Genomic DNA, 12,281 nt, shown 5'->3' with positions numbered 1-12,281 from the left:
ACACTACTGTGGAAGATAGGTACTCTTAGAAAACAGATGGCCTAAAACTAAGGCATTTGAGTTGGTTTTGGAGTTATTTATATCCGGGGGGCAGAACGTGATGTGTGCTGCAGCAGATGGGACAGTGTTACAGTGCTGATAGAAGTTCTTTTTTTTATTATTATAGAATCAGGTTAGTTTTTTTTTTTATTATGTAGCCATCATATAGCACATCATTAGTTTTTGATGTAGTGTTCAACGATTCATTAGTTGCGTATAACACCCAGTGCTCATCACCACACGTGCCCTCCTTAGTACCCATCACCCAGTTACCCCATCCCCCTGTAATAGAAGTTCTAATGGACTTCCAGAAGTAGAGAAGAAAAGGAGATTGATTTGAGCATTTCGGAGGGAGGGAATAGCAGGAATGTAAAAGTTTGTAATGGAAGAACTGTTTGGTCTGGTCATTAAAGATAGGTGGAATATCAACAGTGAGAAATGAAATAAGGACATTGCATGAAAAGGGCATGGTAAGTTAAAGACCCAGAAGTGAGAATATGGAAAATGATGAGTAGTTTGAATGGAACAACGGATGTGTTAGAGAGGCACAAGTAGATTATAAAGGGTCTCACTTTTAGGTGTGTTAGGTGAAGGCTTCTGAATGAAAAAGTGATACCTTCCGAATTCTACTTTGAGATTGCTAGAGCAAGAATGTGAAGGATTAATTACCATTGCATAGCATCCTATAAAAATTAAATCTCAGTTTGACCCTAACTCATTTTTCCTGAGTAGTTTTTGCGCTGAATTAAGTTTTGTTACATACATTTTATTATTTATTACAAATGTAATAATGCTCATTAAATAACTTCATAGATACATATATGTATCTCTGTGGAGAGAAATAGAGACAGAGAGAGAAAGAGAGCACACAAGCAGAATCATAAGCTTTTTCTTTTCACAATAAGTTGTCATTTTTTATAGTATCAAATAAGCTTCTACAACATTATAGTGACTGAAACATATTAAGTGGTTTTAATGGAATAATAGTATTCAGAGATTAACATTCAGTTGCTTTTAAGTGCAGAACTTTCACATATTTGACCACTTATCTCTGATAAATTTTCTATAGGAGAGATATATTTGAATTTTTTTACAGGTCCCAGACTATTATGACATCATCAAAAAGCCCATTGCCTTAAATATAATTCGTGAAAAAGTGAACAAATGTGAATATAAATTAGCATGTAAGTAATTTATGTTTTTCTCTGATAATTATTTTTGTTTAAAGAGGTAACTGCTGTTTTTCTTGTTATTTAAATGATGTATATTAACGGATTGTGTAGCTGGCATCCCAGGAGGTCTCTAAAATGCTTGTCTATGTAGATGAAAGATGGATAGGGGTTTGAATGAGTTAGATATTTTGTAGAATCTGATCTTAATAGAAGTTGTGTGCAATTATGTAACATTCCTAATTACATAATTGCATAGTTTCAGTAGAACAATGTTAAAGCATTTGTAGTTAAACAGTTTTAAGCTTTAGATCTGCTACCTTGTTTCAGAGGCTTCAATTTCTAAAGAAAAAAGTGGGCTTCCATTTTCTTAATGACATTTCCAGATATCATATAAACAAAAAATTATGTTTAGAGTTTATGTACTTTTATTTTAATCTCATTTGGTTTTTTCTTTCTAGCGGAATTTATCGATGATATTGAGTTAATGTTTTCGAACTGCTTTGAGTACAACCCTCGTAACACAAGTGAAGCAAAAGCTGGAACTAGGCTTCAAGCATTTTTTCATATTCAGGCTCAAAAACTTGGACTCCATGTCACGCCTGGGAATGTGGATCAAGTTAGCACACCACCAGCTGCAAAAAAGTCACGAATCTAATTTTGTCCTTCTAAAGGATATATTTGAGGAAAACAAATTGTTCATGAAAATGGAACATTAAATCATGCTCTAAAGCAGACATATATATATAAAGCAATAACAGCTGATTGACCACACTGAAGTGTGGCCTGCACTATATTCTCAATTTTAATATTAAGCACTCAGGAGAATGTAGGAAAGATTTCCTTTGCTACAGTTTTGTTCAGTATCTAATAAGTTTGATAGATGTATTGGATACAGTACTGGTTTACAGAGGTTTTTGTACATTTTGAGATCATTCATGTGTCCCAATATCTTTGAAAGTATTTTTTCACCTGTGATTTATTTTGTCATTGATTTTTTTTTAGAAGTGGTATTAAGGAAGATTTATCTGTATACAGATACATCTTCTATTATAGCACAGTTTAGAAAAGTATATATGTCTAAGAATTGTTTGATGAGCACATTCTTTCAACACTACACATGAATGAATCCAATTTTATATCCTTGAAGTGCTGTACCAGTGCTGGCTGGAGGTATTAAGTCTGAGTTTATTAACTAGATATTTATTTAGCATTCAAAATAATTTGTGAATTTGTTTTGTATTTATAAAATTTGTACCTGGAAAATGTTCTTTAATTTTTTTAAACATTTTACTGTGTTTTTGTTTTATTTCTCTAACTTCCTTAATGATCAATCAATAAAAGGTAACACCCCCCCCTTTCCCTGACAGTTCTTCCAGTTTTATAGAACTGTATTACAAGTTTCTGTGTACAACTTTTTAAGTGTACAAATAAAATGATACATGTTTTTCAAGTATTCTGAATCTGGAATTTTTACAAATCAGAACTGAACTATTACACATGATACATACCAACCATAGGAACTAATGTTTTATTGTACGTGAGTCTCTATGGCAGTGATTTGCATCTTTTTCGGCCCAAACCTTTGGAGGAGTAAGATACCTCCCATGAGGAACAGTAGCAGTCTGTGACAGGGATTCTCAGTAAAAGGAAGAAAGAAAATTTGGAATATGCCTACCTGGTTAAAAAACACCACTCAAAAATTTTTAAAATAGAAAGTGCTATTTCTTAGGTATAGAAGATACAGAGGGGCCTCAGTTTCATAGGAGTAGCTGTTCCTTTTAGGATGCAAAAGACAGATGTCCTCCCTTTTTGGGAGGCAGTAGAGTGATCCCTCTATTTGCTCATCTAAATCTGGACAATATTATATTCTCATTTAATTAGGTTTATTTATTTGGGTAGTTACCCCTCTTTCATGTCTTTCTCTTATGCTTTGAGATGATCAACTCTCTGGATTCTTTGCATGAATATGTTCACAACTATAACTTGGTATTTTTGTAATCATTTCATATGCCAATAACCAAATTTCTTAGAAAATTTTACTTTAGGGGCGCCTAGGTGGCCCAGTTGGTTGGGCATCTGCCTTTGGCTCAGGTCATGATCTTAGGGTCCTGGGATTGAGTCCTGCATGAGGCTCCCTTGCTCAGCGGGGAGTCTGCTTCTGCCTCTGCCTACCACTCCCCCTGCTTGTGCGCTCTCTCACTCTCTGTCACATAAATAAATAAAATCTTTTTTAAAAAATGAAAATTTTACTTTAATAGTATATTAAATATTCAGGAAAGAATTCTAAAATATAATTACACTTTAATAGTAAATTATCTGATTACTTAATATTCTTCACTTTTTAATATTAATTTTTATATATTTGCTTTTCTTGTAGACTAAATACTAAGAAGGAAAATTCTGGCTAACTACTGAATTACTGAGTTTGAAAGTCTGTCTTAATGTCTTAAAACTTGGCAATTTAGGGGCGCCTGGGTGGCTCCGTCAGTTAAGCATCTGCCTTCGGCTAAGGTCATGATCTCAGGGTCCTGGGATCGAGCCCCACGAGGGGATCCCTGCTCAACAGGGAGTCTGCTTCTCTTCCCTCTGCTCCTCCCCCAACTCATTCTCTCTCTCTCTCTCTCTCTCTCTCTCGCTCTGTCTCTTAAATAAATAAAATCTTAAAAAAAAAAAAGAAAGAAAATGTAGACTGGTGGGGTGCCTGGCTGCCTCATTCAGTAGAGCATACCACTCTTGATCTCAGGGTCATGAGTTCGAGCCCCATGTTAGATGTAGAGATTACCTTAAAAAAATAAAATCTGAAAGAAAGAGAGGGAAAGAGAAAGAGAAGGGAAGGAAGAAAGAAAGAAAAAGAAAGGAAGAAAGAAAGAGAAAAAATGTAGATTGGGAAAAAAATTTTTCTAAAATGTCCAAAAACCTATAAGGAGGAAAAAAAAAAAAACTTTAAAAATGATCCTTAGGCAGACTTCTACTTCTGGGATAAAGAAGTAAGTAAGCATCCTTTTCCCTAATCCTCCTTCTATAAAACTAAAAACTAAAACCCTTGGATGTTATGTATAAAGCAAACTTAAGCCTGAAAGTTGGAGAGGAGGCAGACTGACTGGGGACCTTGGGATCTGAGGAAAGAGTGATGAGTTCCCTGGGTTTTGTTTTTGGCTCATATATCCAGACGATACTGAAGAAGCCGGCATCTGGAAATTCTAAATGGCACAAACAAAACAAAAGCCACGACAAAAGCTTTTCCTAGCCAAAGGACCGGCAAAGGAGCAGCCTAGTAAGACAAAGCATTTGGACAATAACCACTCCATTCCAGCCAAACACCACAGACAAAAACTGGCCTTACCCACACACCCAACAAAAATCAAGTGGGGAGCCTAGACTTCCACCCTCATTAGGATAAAATGAGGTGCCCCAACACCCCCACTGAAGCGGTGTGAGTGGAGACTCAGAAGGGAGCCTGGACTTTCAACCCCACCAGTCAGTAGTGACGTACTTCCCTGCTCCCCCACAGCGTCAGTGGAGACCAGGAGGCGCCTAGCCTCACACCACTGGCCAGCAATAATGGGAACCCCATTTCTGGTGTCATAAAAGGCTGAGTGGGAAACTTGGATTTCTACTGCATCTGGCAATTACAAGGCAGTTCCCAGGCTTTCCCTGCCAGTGGGATCAGAGAAAGCCAGCGAAGCAAGAAGATTTAAATAAGGTCCAGAGTCATAATACCAAAATGTCCATGTTTCAGTCGAAAATTACACCACGAACTAGGAAGATCTCAAACTGAATGAAAAAGAGAAAGACGCCAACACCAAGATGACAAAATTACGTGACAAAGATTTTAAAGCATCCATGATAGGGGCACCTGGGTGGCTCGGTTAAGCATCTGAATCTTTGTTTCCGCTCAGGTCATGATTCTTTGGTGAAGAGGTCGAGCCCCGCATGGAGCCCCACGTTGGGCTTCATCCTCATCCGGAAGTCTGCTTCCCCTTCTTCCCTCCCCCTGCATTCTGTCTGTCTCTGAAATAACTAAATCTAAAAAAAGAAAAATATAAAGCACCATGATAAAAATGCTTCAGTGAGCAACTACAAACACACCTGAAACAGTTTCAGTTTTCTATTGCTGCTGTAACAAATTGCCACAAATTTAGCAGCTTAGATGATATAAGCTTGTTAGTTGTGGGTTAGAAGTCTGACACAAATCTCACGGGCTAAAATAAAGTTTTCAGAGAACTGCTTTTCTTCCTGAAGTCTCTAGGAAAGAACCATTTCCGTGCTCTTTCCAGCTTCTAGAGGTCACCCACATTCCTTGGCTCATGGCCCCCTTCATCTTCAAATCTACCAACATAACATTTCTCTGTGCCTTTCTTCAATAATCACATCTTCCTCTAACCACTGCCAGGGAATTTTCTCTGATTTTAAAGACCCATTTGAGTAGATTATATCTGCCCAGACAACTCGGAAAATCTCCCCATTCAAGGTCCTTGAGTTAATCGCATTTTAGAAGTCTCTTTTGCCATGTAAAGTAACATATTCATAGGGATTCCAGGGATTCGTACATCTTTGGAGAAAGAACAGAAAAGAAAAAAAAAGGTAGACATAAACCCTAACAAAGCAATAATTATATGCCTTTTTTTTTTTTTTTTTTTGGACAGAGGCTGCGAGAGAGGGAACACAAGCAGGGGGAGGGGGAGAGGGAGAAGCAGGCTTCCCGCTGAGCAGGGAGCCAGATGCGGGGCTTGATCCCAGGACCCTGGGATCATGACCCGAGCCACCCAGGCTTAATCTATACCGATTAAAAAAATAGAACAACAACAAAAGAAATTGGCCAGGGCTGGGAGGGAGAGAGTAAAAGAGGGTTGAATGGAGTACAGGGACTTTTTAGGGCAGTGAAACTATTCTATATGATTCTGTAATGGTGGCTATATTTCATTATAGATTTGTTAAAACCCATAGAATGTACAACACAAAGAATGAATCCTGATGTAAACTATGGGCTTTAGTTAATAATAAGGTATCAATATTGGTTTATCAGTTATAACAAATGTAGCACACTAATGGAAGATGTTACTAAGAGGGAAAACTGGGGATGGGGATTAGGAAGTATATGAGAACTCTCTCTACTTTCTGCTCTAGTTTTATGTAAACCTAAAAGTGTTCAAATAAATAGCCTACTAATTAAAAAGAGAGATTGACAAAATGGATTAAGACACATGGCCAAATTATATGCAGTCTACAAGAAACGCACTTCAAATTTAACTATATGGGTAGCTTGAAAGTAAAAGGATGGAAAAAGATAAAGCATGTAAACATTGATTAAAGAAAATCAGGAGTGGCTATATAAATCAATATCAGGCAAAATAGACTTAAGAACAATGAAGGTTACCAAAGACAGGAAGGGACATTACATGATAATAAAGGGATCAATACACCAAGAATGGTGATTCTAAATGTGTATGCATTTAGGGATGCAAAACATGTGGAAACGAAAACTGATAGAACTGAAAGGAGAAATGGACAAATCCATAGTTACAGGTGGAGACTTCACCCCTCCTCTCTCAACAATTAATAGGACAACTAGGCAGAAAATCAGCAAGTATGTAACACCATCAATCAATAGGATCTACTCAACATTCATGGAGCCCTCCGCCCAACAACAGTGGAATACATATTCTTTTCACATACTCTCAAAGATAGATCATATCCAGAGCCAGAAGCCTCCATTTCAACTCAGTTTTTTTTCTCTCTAAAGTCTAAACCAACTCTGTCAGAGTCTGCAAAGTACTCTCTTTGTTTAACTTACTGGGTGGCCTAACAATGCCATCTTTTAGGACAAAGATAAATGGTCCACCAGTCCAAACCGTCTCTTGACAATTTCTTGGAGAGAAATGAGCAAACTACAAATCAAAAGAACATCTGGAAATCCATCCTGTATAATAGAAAGCAAGAGATCTATAACTACTGCAAGTTAGAAGTTGATGGACTCGCTATGGCTACATCTGGTAGAATTAGAGAAAGTGTGTTGAGAGTTCACATATGTTAGGAATCCCAGCAGATCAAAGACTCTTAGCTTGAACTCTTTTCTACTGGATCTAAAAACATCTACCACTGCCCCCACCCAAATGTGAAAGAAGCCCTTCGTCTCTAAATGTGCATGTTACTTTGAAGGTAGGAATTCCAAGGGCAGAATCTTAAAGAGCTAACTTTTTGAGATGAAGCTTTAGCAAAAGTATTTTACTTAGATAAATAATGCAATTATCACATTTTTTTAAATGTTCTGACCTATGGCCAAAAAATAAATGACCAAGAAGAGCAGGGTCTAAAAATCTTTCAATAAATGTAAAATACTCCTTTGGTTATTCCTATTTGTAGAAGATAATGGGCCTCATTCTTCAAATTTAGGTCAAAAACATGCCTCCACATAGCAAAGGCAAACTGTCCTCATTGGTTTGGAAAGAAATTTCCTGGGATAAAAATTGTCATAGGACGCAGCCAACCACACAGGCATTCCTTCTTGACCATCTCTGGATAGCCCAATAAAAGCCTGTTCTCTGGTGCTCTTCTCTGGCGGTGTTTCAGAGTCACCCAGGGATTAGAAGCCTAAATACAAAGAATAAAACTTTACAATTATTTGAAGAATATATAGGAAAATATTTTTATATCAAGACTGAAAAGGATTTCATCTCTCTCTATATTATATATATGCTTTTTTATTATGGGCAAATTTTAACATACACAAATTAGATAGAATGAACTTCCGTGTGGGGCGCGTGGGTGGCTCAGTCGGTTAAGCGTCTGCCTTCGGCTCAGGCCATGGTCCCAAGAGCCTGGTATCGAGTCCTACATGGGGCTCCCTGCTCAGCGGGGAGTTGGCTTCTCCCTCTGCCTGCCGCTCCCCCCTGCCTGTGCTCTCCTGTTCTGTCTCTCTGACAAATAAATAAACAAAACCTTAAAAAAAAAAAAAAGGAACGAACTTCCTCATCACACTACTTCATCTGTAAATATTTCAGAATGTATCTCTAAAAGGAAAGGGACCCTAAACAAAAATCACCTCAATATCATTATTACATTAAAAAGACTAATACTGATTCCTTGAGCTCATCAAATATCTAGTGGGGAAGGATTTCTTGAAAGAAAGGAGAAAAGATGGGAAGAAGGAGGAAGTAGGGAGGAGAAGGAGGAGAAGGGTAGGGGGAGGAAGATGGGAGGGAGGGATCAAGGAAGGAAGGGGGAAGACAAACCATAAACATAAAAGAAAAGGCACAAACCTAAAGGAATAACTTGATACATTCTTTTTTTTTTTAAGATTTTTATTTATTTATTTGACAGATACACAGCGAGAGAGGGAACACAAGCAGGGGGAGTAGGAGAGGGAGAAGCAGGCTTCCCGCTGAGCAGGGAGCCCGATGTGGGAGTTGATCCCAGGACCCTGGGATCATGACCTGAGCGGAAGGCAGATGCTTAACGACTGAGCCACCCAGGTGCCCCTGATACATTCTATAACATAATTTTTTTAACTTCTTAGGAGACACCAAAAACAAAATGAAAAAATGGCCCAGGGAATGGGAGAAGATAGTGGGGCGCCTGGGTCTCTCTGACAAATAAAAAAATAAAAAATTTAATCTTTAAAAAAATATATTTGCAATGCATATTATAACAGAGAAAAATCTGGTATACTGAACACATAAAGAATTGCTACAAATAAGGAAAAGAAAGATAACCCTACAGAAAATTTTATAAAGTATGTGAGCTGGCATAAATATGTAGACAGAGTTTGCGGAGGGAGAAACAATTTAAAAGTCATTGAAAGACACCTGCCTCTGCTTTGGTTCTTGATTGGCCTCTAGCCTTGGGGCAAAATTGTCTGTTAGGGAGGAAAGCGCAGGGGTCCCTAATTAATTAGAGTTTCAAAATTTAAACCTAAGACATTGTGATAATTAAACAAGTAACTGATAGAATCACTTTAGGTTAAATGTCTGGATTTTTTAACTATTATTTTACTAGAAGATACTATAATTTACTCCATGTCACTCTTCTTAAACCTTTTAATAGCTTCCTGTAACACAGAATAAAACCCGAAGATCCTTAACAGTAGAAGCTGCCAAATTTTCTCTGTTCAAGGTGCCCTTAGTATCCCAGTAATTGTTTTCAAGGTACTCTTAGGCCCAAAGAAATACCTAACAGTTCTGTTTATTAAGTAAAGTCCAAGTGACTTAATATTTATGTCCTAACAGCGCCTGCTGGGCGCTACATAACTTCTCAACCCCTGGCATCAGATTGTACACAACCACCCTCATTTCCTGCTCCACACGGATTCTCTCGAGGGAGTAGCTTTTTAATCACACCAACAGCGGAAAACTCATCCAAAGGAACCGCGGGATCTGAAGTTGAAAGTGTGAACGCTCGAGTTGGTAAGTTCCCGCGGTGTCCGAGAGATGTCGCTGTGTTTCCCTTAAAACCGAAAGCATCCGCCCCTCGCCCGGGGAGTTTGCTGGGACCCCGGGGGAGCTTCAACCCAGGGTTTGGGACAGGTTTATAACTCCTGCATTAGTTGGCCCCTAACCACTTCAGCCTCATTTTGTTGTGCTCTCCATCTTGTCTGCTACACTGTAGCTTCACTGGCTTTTTCTTTTCCCCAAAAGACCGAGCCTCTTTTTCATGCTGTTGTCTTTGGAATGCTCTTCAAGATGAGAAACCTTCCTTAAGTCCCCTGCTATTTTTTCAACAGACTTTAAGCTGCATGAAAGCAGGGACCATGTTTGTTTTTTTCATCTTCTATCCGGTGCCTAGCACAATTCTTGGCACATACTTAAAAACATCAAAGAATAAAAACAAAAAGCTATGTATATTCTATTGATATTTTTTCAAGAGTTTGCTTGTTTGTTTGTTTGAGAGAGAGTGCACAAGCAGGGCGAGGAGTAGAGGGGGAAAGAATCTCCAGCTGACTCCCCTGCTGAGCCCCAGGTCCCCCACACCCTGAGATCGTGACCTGAGCCAAAACCAAGAGTCACCCAGGTGCCCCTATTGATATATTTGTTTAGAGATTAATTTTAAGACCTGCCATCAAAGTGTGAAAGGCAAGAGAAATTCCTTTCTTATTAGTTCAATTTGTCAGTAAGCAATTATAAATCTAAAAATTGATAGCGGTTTTTAATGTGATTGCTAGTGTACCTATAATGGCATTTAAAAAACAAATTTGAGCTCTACATGTAAAGCTGGAATTACAAAACTCTTTTTTTTTTTTAAAGATTTTATTTATTTGAGAGAGTACATGAGAGGGGGGAGGGCCAGAGGAAGAAGCAGACTTCCCGCCGAGCAGGGAGCCCGATGTGGGACTCGATCCTGGGACTCCAGGATCATGACCTGAGCCGAAGGCAGTCGCCTAACCGACTGAGCCACCCAGGCGCCTGGAATTACAAAACTCTTAGGGAAAAAATGGGAGAAAATCTTTATAAACATAGATGAGGCAATGGTTTCTTAGATATAACACCAAAAGCACAGGAAACAAAAGAAAAACTAGATAAACTAGACTTCATCACATTTTCAAAGTTTTCTGCTTCTAAGGACATCACTGAAAAGCTGAAAAGACAACCCACAACCCACAGAATGAGAAATTTTTTTGTAAATCATATACCTAATAAGGGACTTGGATCCAAAGTATATAAAGAACTCTAACAACTTAATAAAAAGACAAATAACCAATTTAAAAAATGAACTGGGAAGTGGGCACCCAGGTGGCTCAGTCGGTTAAGCATCTGCCTTCAGCTCAGGTCATGATCCCAGTGTCCTGGGATCAAGCCCCGCGTCGGGCTCCCCGCTCAGCGGAGAGTCTGCTTCTCCCTTTCTCTCTCCCTTGCCTATCCCCCTGCTTGTGCCGCTCTTTCTCTCAAGTAAATAAAATCTTTTTTAAATTTTAAAAAAATGAAAAATGAACTGAGGGTATTAACAGATATTTCTCCAAAGAAGATATACAAATGGCCAATAAGCACATGAAAAGACGCTCAATATCATCAGCCATGAGGGAAATGCAAATCAAAACCACAAGGAGGTACCACTTCACAGTCACTCAGATGGCTAAAATAAAAAAAGACAAACAAGGGGCGCCTGGGTGGCTCAGTCCTTAAGCGTCTGCCTGTCTGCCTTAGGCTCAGGTCATGATCCCTGGGCCCTGGGATCGAGTCCCACATTGGGCTCCCCGCTCCGCGGGAAGCCTGCTTCTCCCTCTCCCACTCCCCCTGCTTGTGTTCCCTCTCTCACTGTGTCTCTCTCTGTCAAATAAATAAATAAAACCTTTAAAAAAAAAAAAGACAAACAATAACAAGTGTTGGTAAGGATGTAGAGAAATTGGAACATTGTGAATGAGATAAAATGGGGTGGCCACTTTCGAAAAGTTTGGCGGCTCCCCAAAATGTTAAATGTGAAGTTACCATACGACCCAGTAATTCCACTCCCAGGTATATACGCCAAAGAAATGAAAATAAATAAGTGTTCACACAAAAATGTGTACATGAGTGTTTATGGCAACATTATTCACAATAACCAAAAAGTGCAAACAGCCGAAAGGCCCATCAACTAATGAATGGATAAAGGAAATGTGTTATATCCATACAACCATTATTTGGCCCTAAAAAAGAACAAAGTACTGACATATGGCACAACATGGATGAAGCTTGAAAATGTTATTCGAAGTGAAAGAAGCCAGTCACAAAAAACTATGTATTATATGATTGCATTCATATGAAATGTCCACAACAGGGAAATCCTCCCAGATTAGTGGTTGCCAGGGGCTGAGGGGAGGCGGGAATGTGGAATGACTGCTCATGATGGTTGTGGAGTTTTCCTTTGGGATCCATAAAAATGTTCTAAACTTAGATAGCGTGATGGTTGCACAACTGTGAATATACTAAAAACCACTGAGTGGTACACTTTGAAAGGGTGAATTTTATGATATGTGAATAATATCTCAATATAGCTGTTATAAAAAAACATAATTGAAAAATCTTTGTTGTCTTTCTCATTGCCTGCAGAATACTGTTGTGGCTTTGTACATTCGGTTCCCTCTGCTTTGCATGCCTTTTA

At 38.6% G+C, this 12,281-nt stretch overlaps 1 protein-coding gene across 5 annotated transcripts in view; it reads left to right on the top strand.

Annotated features, from left to right (window-relative positions):
* BAZ1A (bromodomain adjacent to zinc finger domain 1A) overlaps positions 1 to 2,664 on the top strand; it is a 92,657-nt gene extending 89,993 nt beyond the window's left edge. For all 5 annotated transcript variants that reach the window (XM_078053563.1, XM_078053561.1, XM_078053562.1 and 2 more), the window contains 2 exons: positions 1,136 to 1,223; positions 1,670 to 2,664. In XM_078053563.1, the coding sequence (XP_077909689.1) occupies positions 1,136 to 1,223; positions 1,670 to 1,866 (285 nt within the window). In that variant the 3' untranslated portion in view covers positions 1,867 to 2,664. The remainder of the gene's footprint in view (positions 1 to 1,135; positions 1,224 to 1,669) is intronic.
* The last annotated feature ends 9,617 nt before the right edge of the window (positions 2,665 to 12,281 follow it).

The sequence above is a fragment of the Halichoerus grypus genome, chromosome 8 (genome assembly GCF_964656455.1).
Source record: "Halichoerus grypus chromosome 8, mHalGry1.hap1.1, whole genome shotgun sequence".
NCBI classification, from domain to species: domain Eukaryota; kingdom Metazoa; phylum Chordata; class Mammalia; order Carnivora; family Phocidae; genus Halichoerus; species Halichoerus grypus.
Note: the sequence above shows the minus strand (reverse complement) of the source record. Positions and strands in the feature narration are given on the sequence as shown.